The sequence below is a fragment of the Rhinolophus ferrumequinum genome, chromosome 3, assembly GCF_004115265.2.
Source record: "Rhinolophus ferrumequinum isolate MPI-CBG mRhiFer1 chromosome 3, mRhiFer1_v1.p, whole genome shotgun sequence".
Lineage (NCBI taxonomy): Eukaryota > Metazoa > Chordata > Mammalia > Chiroptera > Rhinolophidae > Rhinolophus > Rhinolophus ferrumequinum.
The window spans coordinates 77,160,458-77,177,931 of NC_046286.1; the positions used below are offsets into that span (position 1 = coordinate 77,160,458).

General features: G+C 33.9%; 1 protein-coding gene across 2 annotated transcripts in view; it reads left to right on the plus strand.

The window, feature by feature from the left end:
* The window catches only part of LAMA2 (laminin subunit alpha 2), a 527,500-nt gene that overhangs the window by 285,473 nt on the left and 224,553 nt on the right, over nt 1-17,474 (plus strand). For both annotated transcript variants that reach the window (XM_033102537.1, XM_033102538.1), the window contains exons 13-14: nt 14,856-14,960; nt 16,549-16,760. In XM_033102537.1, coding sequence (XP_032958428.1) covers nt 14,856-14,960; nt 16,549-16,760 — 317 coding nt within the window. The remainder of the gene's footprint in view (nt 1-14,855; nt 14,961-16,548; nt 16,761-17,474) is intronic.

Below are 17,474 nucleotides of genomic sequence, written 5' to 3' on the forward strand. Positions count from 1 at the left end.
GGTTACTTAGTAATTTGCTGTTATTTCTTCCATGTGCCTTTGTTAATACATATGGCTGATGAACCATCTATAATAGGTAGGTCTCATTTTATCAGATATCCAGGTAAGAGTATCTAATCATCTTCTCCTTAGTTCATGTGGTTAATCATTGCTCCTTCCCAGTTTGTTGACTTCTCATCAATGGGAGGAAAAGTTTCTATTAAATGGACCAGAAACCTTATGAAGGTTTTATGTTGCTGTTTAATAGGTACGAACATTTAATTGGAAATGTTTTATATTAGTCTTGTGTTTTAACTGATAACACAAATCCTATGCTTTTCCACATACCAACATCTAAATGGTATAGCTCAATGAGAAAAACTGTTGGGGATTCTGAAAATTAATGAGACATAAAAGTTTTTGACTCTGACCTTGAGATAAAATTTTGTATTTATGATGTTAAATTACTTGCCTTCTTTGAAACAGAGAAACAGCTGGGCTGTGTGGGAGGGATGTTTAGTTATGATTGAGAAGAAAGAGAAATAACAGAAATTTGAAAACCTTAAGAGATAATATATAAAGTACAGACTACAAAATTCAATGCAATATGTTCAAGTTCACAGAATGCATGAAGGTTGCCCCCAACCCAAGAAGTATATAGTTGCTGTGCTGATGTAAAAAAGCATGAGGAAAATAAGTGTCCAAAGCTGCATAAATATTTGCACCCCCGTGAGAGTGTGAGAAATGTGTGTTTCATGTTGTGATTGATAGGACTGCTTTTATGCCCCACTTTGAACTTTTAGCAGGAACTTTGGAGTGTCCTGAGGGTCTGTCTGCCTTTGTATGGCAGGAACTCTGTTTTCTTAGAAAATAGTAAAGAACACTGTTTGTACTCCCTCTCTTATGAAAGGGTGCCTATGGTTTATGGGAATTGGGGAACTTAGTAGAAAAATCAAAAACTTTCTCATATAGAATATAAGAAATGTTCAGCTCTTTTTTTTGAAACTTTGGCCATTGTTATTTTTTTCTGGTTTTGTGTTTTTTGAGCTAGGGAGGGTGTACTCTGACCTACTTGTAATATATTTCATGAAATTTGCATATTTTGGTGAGGCTATTTTATCCTAATGATTTACCTACTAAAAATAAAAAGGAATAAAGGCATATCTAAAAATAAATACTGTGTAATGTACTTACGTACTTGAATGCAAGTAAAGAGTTTCCGTGGTGAAGGAAGAGATCTTGAACACTTAAATGAAGTTTTAGGATCTGATAGGCATCAGATTTCCATGGTCTTTTAAGTCAGGGAATTTTAGAACTAAAGGTATCCACTAATAGAAGTGGACATATGGGTAGTTTCCATAATGTGTTAATAAATATTACTTAATATAAATCTCAAAATAACACAGTAAAATAAGCAGTTAAATCATCGAAATTTCCACCATGAAGATGATGATTTTAAAGGTCAATGAAGAATATATTTGTTCCAAGTCATAGTTCCATGACATCAAACTGAAACATCATATGTCAGCTCTTTTCACTTCCATATTCTATACTTTAGTTTTGGGTTTCTTCTTAAGAAACAGGTATTTTTAAAATTACATATCTGGTTTGACCAGAGCTGGCTAACACTCAGTCTCCCGATTCCTTTTTCTTTGTGTTTTCTTAGCATCACTCTTCCAGACACCCCTCTAAATGTGTTTTCAAAGCATTATTTTTCTGATTTTGGTGGAATTTTCCAGGTGTCTAAATCACAAATATTCGACTTCATTTAGCTATTTCAGTAATGCTGATTCTACTAGAGACATATTACCTGATAAAATTAACTTAAGAATAAAAAAATATCGAAATAATAACTATGATGTATTATTTTGGGGTTAACTCTTTTCCCTACCCCTACATTCATGTTTCAATATAATACACACACACACACACACACACACACATATATGTATATATACACACATATGTATATAATATATTTATATAATATCTATGTATATATGTTTATAATATATACATAGATACATACACACATACATGTACATATACACATACAATTTATTTTCCGCATTTTAAACAAATAGTAGCATGACATACACCTTATAAAAGCATATTATAATTTTATTTAATGAAGATAAATATGTATAAATGGTAAAGATTTTTCTTTGTTCAACAGCCATCAAAGAGGTTAAACATTGACTCTAGTGCTAGGCCATTGGCTTCCCCACCTACCAACTTTTTAACCTTGAGCAAGTTATGTAATTTTTCAATACTTTCGTTTTTTTCAACTTCAAAATGAGCGTAACAATAATATTAATACACCTATCTGATAGGGCTATGTGAGTATTGCTTTGAGGGTTAAATGTTAATACATGTATAGCCACATTGAAGAGTGTTTGGCATCTCCATTATCATTATTAATATGTCTATTAACAATGACTATTGATCGACATAAGTCTATTCTCAGTATTTTTTTTTTACTATAAACATTGTTGCAATGAATAATGATGTGCTTCGCTATATCCTATATGTGCAAGTATAACTAATGGATAAATTTCCAGAGGTTGAATTGCTTTTTCAAAGTGTGTAGCATCTTTAATTTAAAAAGTTGATTCCATAGATTTTATACATACCACCACTGATGAATGAAAATACTTGTTTCTCTAAACCCCTCACTAATAGAGTGTGTCATGAAACTTTGGAACTTCACCAATCCAATGAGTGAAAAATGGTATTTTTAGCACAGTTTTACTTTATTTGCTTCATTTTATTAATGAGCTATATTTTCATGTTTAAGAAACAATAGTATTTTTTTCCACATAAGAACTTAGATTCAAATTACCATACCATTTAAACTTCCTGAATTCCTAGATTAATTAGGATAGGAAAATGAGATAATGTTCAAATAAGTTCTCTATGCCTGATAAAGAACATAGAGACTGATTTAAATAGTTTTTCTCCTAAATTCCTTATAAAAACCCTTTAAGGTAGATATTTTCATTTTCTTTTAGATATAACACAACTTCAGAATTAAGTTAATTTGCTTAGTCACATAGTAAACATATGGACTAAGATTAGAGAGAGGACCAGTTTTATTCTGAAGCACATGGCCTTTGCATTATACATAGCATGTACATTGAGAGTATTTGAGAGCGAGAGAGATTTGAGGCAGAGTATTTTAGAAAGTAAACATAAATCAAAAACGTATCTCAGTATCAATAAAGTAGCAATGTGATTTTGAACAATTTAACATCTTTAAAGCCTCGATTTCTTCATCTATAAATAATAATATAATAAACCTAAACTACCAAAATTTTGTAGCTTAAATAAAATGATGCAGAAAACTTCTATTGAAATTCTAAATTTTCATACAAATGTTAGCTTAATTATATATGGCTCTGTAGTTGGGTTCCCATAATTTTTGAGACCTATCAAATTTTTACATTATACCTTGCAAAAAAGGTGGTAGATATTATTTTCAAACTTAAAAAATCCAGATTATACTAGTTTGTTGCAATGATATGGTAGGTAGTCAGAGAATCTTGCTTTGGATGATTACAAATTTTTGGAGATTGTTTTACACAGTGACAACAATAACAAGTATAATGATAGCAGCTAACCTTTATTTAACATTTATAAAGTGTCAAGCACTATTCTAGGTTATTCGATTGAGTTCTCACAATAATCCCTCTCTGAGGGATTTGCTGTTGTATCATCTCCATTTTCCAGATGAAGATTGAGACAAAGAGAAATTGAGTCATTTACTCTACTCACATACAGCTAATAAGGGGCAGGTCTGACTCTTTTCCTCCCAGAATTCTAGCTCTAGAGCCTGTACTCTTTCCCACTATGTCATTCTGTTTCTCTGATACTGTCTCTACAAGTAGTTTTCTCTTAATGAGTGTGTTGTTCTGTCCTATAAATGTTTTATCTCTAAAATCGCAGAGCAGGGAACAGGTGTATATAAAGCTAAATACCATTCTGGTCCTCTACAATAGAAATTAAAAAGTGTTATCCTAATATATAATTAACCACCTATTAATTAATAAGCTTCAAAACTGAGCATGGTGGAATTAGAAGTTGCCAGGTGATATCAGGTGTAGTCCAATCTCTCAGCAGATTTCAGCATTCCTTCTCCATCATCTCAGACTGATGGACCCCTACTCATATATCTTTATGGATATAGATAGATACCTTATGACATAGCTCACTCCATTTTGTGCAGGTCTAGATATTAAAAGTTAACTCTTACACAGGATCAAAAAGTATCCTCTCCGTCCCACTTACTTACATTGTTTCTATTTTTGTGCTACAAACAGAGCATATATTCTTCCTATTATATACCCGGAGTGCCCAAAAAAATGTATACACATGACTTGTATTCATCTTTTGTTATCGTTATATATTAAGTATTACAATTTTAATACAGTTTTTTCCTTTCATAAAGTGTGTATACATTTTTTGGCATCCTCTGTGTAATAGATTTTCAAACATTTGGATAAAACAATTGTGTTTTCCCTAAGTCCTCTCTTTTTAAAGTTAAAGGTTTTCATTACCTTTCCAAACGTCTTGCTAAGCTTTTACAGTCACCAGCATTCTGATCATGTCTGGATGAACTCTGATTTGTTCGCTGCTCTCCTAAACTGTACTGTCAAGCTGTGATTGCAGTTGTATCATTGCTTCCTTTAATCTGTATGCTAGGTGTCTCCCTAATACAAAGAGTACATTGTTTACCAATATATCAGAACATATTGAAAATATATTGATGACTTATAAAATATGTATTTATGGATATTAGAATTTACACTATTATTCTAGCATATAGAAGCTGGTGAAAGGTAATGACACACAGTTTCTTTACATGTGTTAATGTCTAAATGATTCAAGTATTGATTTTCCTTTTAACTGCAGATAAAACTTCCCCAATGTTAAAGGTTCCTTATTTTCAAACAAACATGTTTTTGATTTGCCAGTCAGCTGTACAGTAAATTCCTGTGGTAAGCTCAAATCACTGAAAAGCTCAAATAGACATATCTCCTTGGATCTGTTCTTAGTACTGATAAAGATAAGAATAGAGAAACCAATAAAGGCTTATTTTAATAATAACTGCAAAGTATCTCACAAGGGGTAATACAAATTGCCCCAGTTTTTATCAATGTATTCTCCATCTATAATTCATTAAAATAACGTATAGTGTTGAATTTGATTAAAATTCAGCAGATATTTATGCAGCATGTACTATTTGTAAGATGCTTATGCAAAGGACCATAGGGAAACATTAAAACATGAGTAAGATCTGAATCCTGCCATTACTTGATCTCTTCCAGAAACTCTAAGATTTTAAAGTGCATTTAGAATCATGAAATAAATATCATTACGATTAGGTTTTCCATGTGAAGTGTGTATGGTATTCTAAGTTTGAAAATGATCCTTGTTAAAACAGTATGATTTACAACATTTATTGAATATATACTATGTGCTAGGTACTAGGTGAGAAATTTTATGTGTATTTTCTCATTTAATCCTCAGAACAAACTTCTGAGATAAGTGTAATTCAGCTCATTTTAGTGAAAATTACCTGAGACTCTGAAAGCATACATAACTTTCCCAAGGGCCATACAGCATTTAAAGGCAGGAACAGAATTCTAATCCAGCTCTAGAAAATCTCCATGTATGAGCTTGATCTTTTGTATGATTTATATCTGATTCCTATATTAATAGACATGTGAGAAAACTAATACAACTCTATCTGTTCATTCTGGAAGAATTTATTGGCCCGTGGATTCTCCTTTGGGTGTGACTTAGTCTCCATTGCACATTTGGGAATTTTTTCTTCTGAAATTCACAACCAGCTTCTACCACTGTAATAGAGAATCACCTGCAGAGTTCATGAATGAGGGAAGAGAAAAAAGGGAATAGCAGTAGGTCGATTTATCATCAAATCAGAATAGTATTTCAAGACCGGTGTTCTGGCTACTGCTTTTGTGGGAAATATTTGACTGCTGTTTCAAAATACCCTTTATTTAAGTAGTGTAACCTGAAATTAATTGAGCTCATGTAAACATTCAGACCTTCCAGCCATCTTCTGTGCTGTGGAGGGTATAAACATTGAGGATTGCTTATGGGGAAGATGAAAACTGTTTTTTACACTTTTTTCCTATTTTTGCAATAAGAAAGGAAAAGGCTATCCACTAGCTGTCTGCTATCCGAAGTAATGAATATCTTTATAAGACAGAATACTTAAGCAGTAAGAGAAAGGCTAATATTCTTATTCAAGTAGAAAATAGCAATGCCCATATCTCTTTTTTACAGTGTTCTTATAAATTTCCCCCAAGGATTATATATTTTGTTTTTATTCATTTGTCATTTATGTGAAAACAGTAAATCTGTTTCTCTTCAACTTAATGGAACATGGGTTATAATGTGACCTGTTATTTTAATCATCACCAGTGTGATATATCATGAGCATGCAGTTTTCTGTTTCCTTGGCAGATCACTTAAAAAAAAAAAAGAGTCTTAGTCAATAAGAAACATATGTATATATATATATATATATATATATATATATATATATATATATATATATATATATATATATAAAATCATAATTTATGATTTTCTTAGATCAATGTTTAATTATGTATTACATGTATTTTTTGTACTGAATATTTACACATAATTAATCCAACCCACAGCAAGAGTACTAATGGAATGTTCCATCAAAACATAAGTAAGTAAACAGAAGAGAAACAGCTGTTGCAAAGACCCAGTTTTTGAGTTTGGACCTGAAAACAAAAAGTAGTTCAGAGAATTTGGCTGCTACCATTTATTCACATCTGTTGAGATTGTACTATTTTAACTCAATACTTGATCAGCATATGCCACAAAGTAGCACGTAGTTCTCTAAGTCAAAAAACTTAGAGCAACATTTAATACTCATTTATTGCATGGGATGTTGTACTTCTAAGCAATTCATCATCTTCTGTTTAGCAAATCTATTCATGGAATGTTTATATATTTAAGTCCCGTGAAGGAATCTAAGAGTTTGTAGAAAATACATGGACTGGGAGAAAAAAAATAAATTCATTTGCTGTGTTTTAAATTTTGATCTGTCTACCTCTGGACTTATTATATGGCAATCCCTAATTGTCTGGTTTTCAGTTGCAATCCAAAACATTCTTACCTGATCAAACCCTTATTTCATTTGCTTTGAATCATAACTAAGAATACGAAAAGTAGAATTGGGCCTTACTGGTTATATAGGAGACAGAAAATGTATGCTGAAGATAAGCTGGTATTATTCATGTAAATAAACAGTTGCTTTAAAAAAAGATTTGTATGGGAAACTCATATTGACTTCTCAGTTCTCCTACATGTCTCATAATTACTTTTGTTTTCCCTCTGACAATCAAAACACTGTAATAAATATCTCTTGGCATTATTGATAAGACTTACTGTGTATATTCATATTGACTCAGAGGTAAGTTGTGAAAATTTGGAAAGTCGTGGTGAAAGTTGGGAAGAATAAATAAGGTTGAGGGTCTCATAAGCAGTTGAGGACTGAGCTGCAAGGATGCTGGTTGGTCAGTGTAACGCTGAGGGAGTATCTCTGGTGGCTGCCGGAAAACTCTGTCCTTGGCCCTGTTACATTCCTAATTTCCATCACTACCTTGGATACTTACGCAATTCAGATGATACAAAATACAAAGGAATGCAGTAGAATCTTATCAGGTTGGAAGTGGCCAAGTATAAAAGGAAAACAAAAATCCTAAAGTCAGGCCTTTCCTCAAACTAGTTGCGTGTGTGTAAAGGACATAGTTACTATTGTAAAATAAATAATGTCAGAATTCTGCTATGAATACCTAAAGGAAAAAGACAAAGGAGGAAGAAAAGATAGAGGAGGAGGAGGAAGAAAAAGGAGTAAGGGAGAGGAGGAGGAAGAGAAGGAAAAAGAAGGTGAGTAAAAGGAAGAAAGAAAGGCAGGTAAAGCAGGCAGAGAAGGGAAAAATAAGATGGGAGGATAGAAGGCAGGTAAGCAGTCGAGTTCAATGTTCTTTGTGTCCCTGTGCTATGTAATGGGGTCTCTTACCTTCCAAGCCAACATTTCTAGAATGTATTGTCTTCGACACCTACAATTCCTAGTCCATTTGCTAGATTCTTAGTCCATTTGCTACAATTCCTAGTCCATTCACCACCTCTGGGAATGAATGAATGAACCACCTCTGGGAATGAATGCGTTAAAGGTGATATAACTTTAAGACCTCCCATGTAATTTCTGCCTGTTCTCTAATTCAACATCCCCTTGCAGCTGTTCTATTCTAATAGTTATCAAGTTGTGAAAGAAGAGAAACATGCTCTTATCTCAATGTTATAAATGTATGGAAAAGCAAAACAAAACCTGAGATGGAACACTGTTTCTATGTTAGAAGAGAACTCCATGACTAGATGTATTAATAAACACTTATGTGGGAGGGATACCTTTTCATAGTGTAAGGCTCTGGGGCTTTGGAATGTAGAAAGATGAATTTCTTTCTCTCTTTGAGATGCTAACTTGAAATTGACAGATGTGTTTCATTTATCCTGCTCGATATTACAAAACCTTTTCTCATTTGATTTTAGTATATTCCTCCTGAAACATTTGCTCTGGTAAGCAAAAGCAAATATTAGGTTTTACACCCCATTTAGTGGAGCAAGAGTGATGATGGCCTGACATCTGAGAACCAGATATTTCAGGCTTGTTTTGTGAAAAGAATTTCCTCTATAGATCACCCGTCCTCCCCCCTCAATTCATAGTTCTTGAAATGGGGGGCGGGGAGGGAGAGGCTAGAACACAGCAGCCTAAATACTTTTGTAAAGCTTAGTTTTATGAATTACCTTTAGCCTTTTCCACTCATGAGGGAAAACTTTTCTGCCTCATTAAATCTTTAATGCAGTGTGCTGCATGCACACTACATTGTGTGTGACAGTAAATTATATATTGCAGTGTAACTGTAATGTTACTTGCAAACAAGCTGCTTCTTTCCCCTGAAGGTAGAATTAAAACAGGTACTCACGGGAAACAGTTACTTGTATTGTTCTTTTCTTAATGGGGTAAATTTGTGGATCAGGAGAGTAAAGGAAGGGCTTAACACTGAACCACCTCTGGGAATGAATGAATGCTGCTCCTTTCCTTACAGCGTCTTCTCAATTTGATATCTAAATCTCCCTGAAAATAATTTAGATTAATAGATATGGAGGAAGGTAAAAGGCTAGGTGCTTGGGGACCCTTCTAGAATGAACTATTCTCATTAACTTCACTTTCTCTTTGTATTGAAAAGGACTACAAATTCCATCTCTGATAAATATAGTCTAATCTACCCAGTAAATATGAGAATTCCCTCAAAGTGAACTGGAATTGCATTTACTTCTACTTGGGGAAGACCATATTTCTCTAGTCAATTAGAATGATGACAGTTTAGTTTCTCAATAGCAGGAGAAAATGAAATGTTCTGTTGGCTGTACATGCAGTGCTCTGTAAAATCACGGTATTCGATGTTGTCCCCAGAATGGACTAATTTGAAGTCTCAAAGATAATATTAACAAATTGAATCTACAAAATCCAAAATTGTGGAAAATTAAAGTTATACCTGGTATGCATAAATTATCAATGCCATGAGGAGTTCTTAACAATGATATATTGTTAAGAATTCCTCAATGTTAATGGTTTATAAGTTGGTTTATACAGAGCTCTACCTGTTCTAGAATCCTGTAGCTCTCTTATTTGTTGTGGTTATCACTGGCCCCTTTGAAGGCTTTGAGAATATCACAGAAAAATCTTTTCTTCCTCAGTTTTCAGACCAGTTGCGCATTAGCCAGGCAAAGAAAGAAAAGCAGCATTGGAATGGTCAGAGAGCTATGAGAATGAGAATTTCAGCAGGAAAATTAGTTTAAGCAAAACTAAATAGCAGAATGGATAGATAGAAAAAGAGACTAAATCACTTAGGCTCTGGGTGGTGATCACACAGTGTGATAAATAGATGATGTATTACAGAATTGCATACTTGAAACCTATGTAACTTTACTAACCATTGTCACCCCAATAAACTTTAATTTAAAAAATTAAATTAAAAAAAAAGAGAGAGAGAATAGATCCGAAGTTTCCAGACTGTCTCAGTTCATAGTACTCTTTGTGTCTCCAATTTTTTTCACAGTGCCTCCTAGACCAACTGAAATATGCCAGAGTAGTTAGGACCAAACAACTTAATAAATATTTGTTTTAACAACTTAGTAATCATGTAAATAGATAATGCACATAAACTGAGACAATATAATAATGTTATTTTTTTTTCATAAGTAACTACAATTACTTGCTAATGGGACCTCTGCCTCTGCTGGGTAATACACAATTTTTCAAACCTAGAATTGGATCAGGCACTTCTGCCTTCATTTCCTGTTTCACATTGATTTTTGTGTTGTACCTGGTTTTTAATCACAGCATCTACAGAAAACTTTGCTTAACAAAGGTATAACATTTATGAATGTGAAAGTAAACCAAAATATAACTCATTTCCTGAGAACATCCTTAAAAAGGAATATAGCATTATCTAATGTTAAAATTGTGAACTAGCTTGAGCTGGGTGTTCGTTTGGCATCTAACGGATATATAGCCCTGCCGTATTTCCTACAAACATTTGCAGTATCCCACATTGTCTTTTTTAGTTCATTGTAGTGTCCTGGGACAATTCTGCAGAGTTTGTGAACAAACCCTAGATAGGTCCTGGAGACTATTTAACCTGCACAAAAAGCTGAATGATATTATAGATTCAAAACTACTGGAGGTTCTTCATTAGGGAAGAGCCACAACAGAAGTACTAGTCGATAAGACTTTCCCTAAAAGAAGACTGAAGTCAGAGAACCAAATTCAGATGCTTGATGGGGACCTAGTAAGTGTGATATGGCAATGGAAATAGAAAGTTAGACAAGAAGCATCTCAAGAGAATAGTAGCGAGGCACTAATATGATATAAATAATAAAGTAAAAATAATATTATGTTGTACCTACAGTTTCCAATTTAAAATGAAGAAATAAAGCAATAGACTTGACCCAATCATGGAAAATGGGAAAATAATCAAGTTTGTTTCCTAGGAAGATCCTGATGAGATTAACTTTAGTTATGTTGAGTGTTTTGAGACATTATTGAACAATCTCTCGGTACAGGACTGTTACAGGCTGAATTGTATTCATCCCAAAATTCATATATTAAAGTCCTAACCCCCAAAACCTCAGAATGTGACTGTATTTGTAGAAACAATCCTTAAAGGAGTAATTAAGTTAAAATGAGGTGATTAGTGTGAGCCCTAATCCAATATGACTGGTATCCTTATAAGAGGAAATTACAACACAAATACAAAAGATTAGGAAGAACAGGTGAGAATACAGGGCACAGATAGCTTTCTCCAAGCCAAGGTGAGAGGCCTCAGAAGAAATCAACCCTGTTGATACTTTGATCTCAGATTGCTATTGTTTAAGCCACCCAGTCTCTACTACTTGTTATGGAAGCATAAGCAAACGAATACATGGACACAGCAAAGGAGGGAAGATTAAGGAACCAGTATAAACATAGTTCAATTCATGAGAGAGGGATGGAAAGTCAGTAAGAAAGGATCACTAAAAGAGAATACGAGTCTTAGAGATATTTGTGCAATGAATACAGAATGAGAAAGAAAAAAGTTTATATAACTGTGACAGAAGTATGACCAAGGAAGGGGAAGAGTATCAGGACTGTTCAGTGGAATAGAAGACAAAGGAGTCAAGAATTTTAAGAACTATTACATAACACATAAAGATTAAAAATAAAACTGAACAAAAACTCCATTTGTGGTAGCTATATAGAGTTGATAAATGATCTTTCAAGAGACATTTTAATGGAGTGCTAAGTGTGAAAGACAGGTGCAGTAGATAACATAAGAAAGGGTGAATGAGGAGGAATCATGACAATGAGTGTAATACCCATGCCTCAGAGATTGACAGTGAAACGAATACATAAACATAGATAGTAGCTAGAGGAGACAATAAAGTCAATTGATGATTGTTATCCCTGTGCACATTTGATTTGCTGGAGAGAGCGAAGATTAGTATACTAATGGGATTATAGGAGAGTGGGGAAGCAAGGCCATGCGGGAGCCCAGCAAAGGTAAGATTTGGAAAATGGAGCAGTAGCTAGATGAAGAAGAGGCAGAATTTTTTATCCAAAATTGTATGAAAGGACATTTATACTCTCAATATTTTCAAAGTTCCCCTCTCCCCAAATAATATCCCTCAGAAAAGAGGCATTGTCTTATAATTGTTGTATTACAAAGACTCTCATACAATGGTACGTATTCTTTGAGGAAAACACATTAGCTGGAAACACCACCAAGAAATGTGTGGTTTTACTGCTTATGAAGAGGTTATGGAGTTGAAGGAAAAAAATAGAGGCAAAGGAATTTAACAGAGAATGAGTAAGTTCATATTCCTAGGGGTACAACCTCTAAATTGCAGGATGATATCTTAAGCAATATATATTTTTTTAATTACTTAAATAAGTACCTGACTAAGTAGTTATATAGAGCTGATATAAATATATACCTCTAGGGTGAATAAAAAAGACAATGATTCTAATATAATGGAAGTAGGTACTTGGGGTTTGAGAGAAAAACCTTTGGTAATGGTATCACACATCTTTCAAAAACTGTGTTTTTCACATAACAGGTGGAAGTTAAATTAATTCGCTTATGAAAATTGTTAGCTGATTCATAAACTGATTCTAATAATGCCAAAACATGGGTATTAAAGATGCATGAAAGAGTTGGGGGAAAAAATGCTTTACAGAATGTAATTAAAAGAGCAATTTTTAGTTTTTGTTACTATTATAAGTCCTCGGGACAATGGGTTGAATTAGTCCTACTCCTTAGTTCCTGTTTTATATTGTTATTGGTCTACATAGGGCCTCTCTCTTTTTTCTGTACTTATGTTTCTTTTTTTCCACATTCCTACCCTCATGCCTTTCCTATATTATTTTATATGCCATATGATTTTATAATTTGATAAGTAGATATGGAAATAACATTAACAAATCAAATATTGTAACAAGTCAAACATTCTTCTATTTCAACTAAAGTCTTAGAAGCTTGGATACTGAAATTGTACACATTTTGGCTCTTTTATTGGCAAAATAAGAATTACCTTTAATTACCTTTAATTCTAAGTTTCTTATGTTGGATATATGTTGGCAATTTCTTAAATTAATTTTGAGAATTAAGTTGATCTTTTTTTCTTTTTTTGGGGGGAAACATATTTCAGAAAAATAAAAACATGTGGTCCAAATTTTAAATAATCAAAAGATACTTGGAAGCCCAAAAGTTTTGCAACATTATATATCTATGTCACAATGTCCTTCTCAAACTCAATCCTACCTCCTGCTAAATATATTTATTAATTTATAAAATTCTAAATAGTTCAGTCCTCTTTGAAATATATAAAGTATCCTTTTTATACTGCCTTTCTACGCTCCTCTCATTGAGAAAATGTCTGGCTCATTCTGAACAAGCACACTATGTGATATTTTGGATGCTTATCTTAATAGAACCCAAAACTTTTCACACAGATTCACCCCTCATTACTCACAATAATGCCAAGTGCTTGAGTCCAAGCAGATATTTATTATTTTCTATATGAAAGGACATTAGAGTAAGGCTATTTCTCAGTGGAGCAGGGGAATAAAAGTTTTTTTCTGAGTTTTTGTTCCTTATACAGCTCCATGTAATGAGCTCTTAGAAGACATTGCAGAGCTGCAATTTAAAAACCCTGTTTAATCAGCCATAGTGAGCTATGTGTGATTCCCTATGGAAGAACTTTGAAAGGAATTGGGTCCCTCCTCCTCCATCCAGTGCATCACCAGGAATTGCTTGGTGATCAGGGTCTGCCCTGAGAGGCCACAGAGAGTCAAGGGCTGCAAAGCTGAGTGTCTGCTTGTCAGCATGGAGGAAACAGCAGAATACAAATCATCAGCTTTGTTTTATGAATATCTTTATTTACAATGCTGGAGTGGAATTTTTTAAAAAAGGAGTGCAGCATTTGTATTGAATCTGTCACTCAAGCTCCAATGTTGATTTCTGTTTTATAAATGATCTTGCTTTCCTATTTTTTTCTTTTTTTCCTTTCTACAAGGTTACTGTCAATGTCAGAAGATGTAAACCTCACACATACATTGTATGGGGCTTAGCATGAATGTTGGAAGGAAAGAAGTTTGTTTGATAAAAAGGGATAATAACATTCATTTAAATTAAGCATATTTGATTGCACAGGGGAAAGTGAATTTTTGGGGGGAGTTTTGATTGAGTTTTCTTATAATATAAAATTTGATGCCACTCCTTTATTTTTCTTTGACCAATTCCCAGCTTAGCTTATAGTCTATGTAAAGTGCCTGTCACATGGAGTGCTGTCTTTGTTGAAAGCATTTGCACCCACAAAGAGTGAGTGACCCTCGGGGATGGCTAGAAATCTCCCAATTTTTGACAAAAATCCTTCTCTGTTTGGAAATTGTAAAGCTCAAGCTATAGACTAGGAAAATGACAGAAAGAGCTGTGTTTGGTTTCATGGAATTTAACCTATTTCAGCAAGCTTGAAATACTGGAGAAAATACCTGAATTTATATTTGTGTCAGGCTTGCCATTGATGGCTAAGGTTCGTGTAAAGGTTACTCCTAAAAGAATGTCTATCATTCTCACTCTGCAAATTGTGATTTCTGCTTCTTCCAAATCCTACCCTCTAGAACAATACGATGATTTTAAAATAATAAGGAAACTGTAATTTAATAGTCCATCTCCTGTAATGATTACACATCTTCTCTCTTGTAGCTCACAGCAGCTGGAGGACAATTGACATTTACCGTATCATATGACCTCGAAGAAGCAGAAGAAGAAGATACAGAACGTGTACTCCAGCTTATGATTATTTTAGAGGTAGAGTCCAGAGAGGGTCATTTATGTTCCACTCGTTGACACTCCTATGTTATTCGTGGTTATGCCTTACCTGGTTGGTTTGACATTAATTTACATAGTACTATAGAAAAATATCACATCTTGGGGATTTTTTTTCTGTGCCAGTCTTATGTTTCACTCTGAGACATATCCAGAACACTGAGTATATTCGTTGAGTTCCAGTGATAAAGGAGACCTTAAGACCAGCCTTAGAATTTAAATTAAGAACACCATGGCCATGTTCCCAAGGAAATAATTATGATAAAAGTATTTAAGCACATGCTGAGTTACATCGTTGTATTTTTTCTGTCTCCCCCTGCTTCCCAGTAGAATGTATTGGCTACTTCTTTGTTTACATGAGGCAGAAGTAAAAGAAAAAGGAAACTTGTCTATTTAGGTATGTTTAAATCTTGACTTCAAAAGTCCTAATTTAGGTAAGAAAAATATAAGAGAAACCACTTTCAGGATTTGGAGGGCCAGGCCAGAGGCAATTCTCAAGTGCTGGAAGCCTAAAGTATCTAGGAGGTCCTTTCCCTCCTTTCTCATAACCCGCCAACCAACACTCACACGTGGTCCAAGACACACACTTGCATACATATTGATGATTCTAAATGGGTTGAAGTTCGTAACACTGGGCTTTGTTGTTCCTTGTCTTGAACCTTTCTTGCGTGTGAATCAATGACAAAATTCTTCCCCCAAAATGAATATTTCCAGTATTAGATGAAGTGGTCCGGATGATATATACAGAGGGTGCCAAAAAAATGTATGCACATTTTAAGAAAGGAAAAAAAACTGTATTAAAATTGTAATAATATATACCAATAACAAAAGATGAATACAAGTCATGTGTATTCACATGAATACATTTTTTTGGCACTCGCCAGTATAATTACATATGAATGTATATATGTATATATGTGTGTGTGTGTATGAAACTAGAAGTATATCTGGGAATTCCTTTGCTATAAACGGTGTTCTCTAAATGTAAAATGGTGAGACGTTATATATCATTAATATGAATGAACTAAGTTAAGAAGGATGTCCCTAAATGTCAGGGGTCAGTCAATATACTTCCTGTTATGATGCCATTGTAAATATTAGACTGTATGGGTTTATCTTGTTTTTTGTCCTTAATATAGAAAAGTCCTTTAAAACAATAACTTACACTATTCTATGTTTTCTTCCTTATTTCCCTATATAATCCATGTGCACTCTAAAATAACATATTTGAAATATACAAGTTTTGTGCACTGTGTAAAATCAAGGTATTTGTAATCACATACATGTTTGAATTTCTAGATATCTATTATTTTAGTTAATGGGGAAAGCAAGGACATACATAACAAAGAAACTTATACTTTGTAATGCATCTACTTAAGGCTATTATTTAAATTGCCTTTTCTGCCTTTCATATGTACCAGAAATATGCTAAATGACAGTGAAAGCCAACCTGAAATTAAAAACCTACTGAGGCTAATCCACAAAGTGGAGAGTTCAAATATGGACACTTTTTCTCCTTTTATACCCTCTTTTCATGGTTTCATCCTTTTATACTTTCTCTTTCCCTTAGGGAAATGGCTTGAGAATCAGCACTGCCCAAGACGAGGTGTATCTGCAACCATCTGAAGAACACATTAATGTATTATCTCTTAAAGAGGACTCATTTACCGTACATGGCACAAATTTCCCAGTCAGTAGAAAAGAGTTTATGACAGTGCTTGTGGATTTAAAGAGAGTCCTCATACAGATCACATACAGCCTTGGGATGGATGCCATCTTCAGGTAAACTCAAGAACTGCATCTCCCCGTGTTCACACATTTACCTGGGGGCAAACAAACTTGCCTGTGTTAGAAGAGCGACTTTGTAGATGGGGGTGGTGGGTTGTGGTCTTCACGTAGTAGATAATAAAGGAACACTGGTTTTCTGAAAAGCGTTGCTATTCAAGCTTTAAAATTTTAAATACCTAGACGGAATTTATCTTGGCCCTTTATTAGTATTGATGATTCCTTGATAATTCTGCCAGAACACATGATAAAAGGGATCCCTAAACTGAGAAATGCTGTAAAAGAAAATAAAGTCTCCTTCATGATGACTCAGATAGAGGGAAACTAAAGAGATATAATTCCAGGGTACCCATATTCAGTTACTGGTTTGTAAAATATTTTCTTCCATTAATTAATGAACTAGTTTCTGACTTAATGGTATATAGTTTGTAAGAAGAAATATAAATACCTTCATTTAAATAGTCACAAGTCTTTTTATAAAACACTGTAAGACGATAATGGCTGAATGGTACAAAAGAAAGAGGATGAGCTTTGGGGCCAACATGCCTAGGCATTTAATAAGCTCTATTGCTTATTATATGTGTGACCTTTGTCAAGCGATTGGTCCTTGTGGAAACATGATTTCTTCAAGTGTAAAATAGAGATAATAGAGCCTACCTTGTAGGGTATTGTGAAAATGATGTGTGATAATTATGTAAAGTGCTCATTACC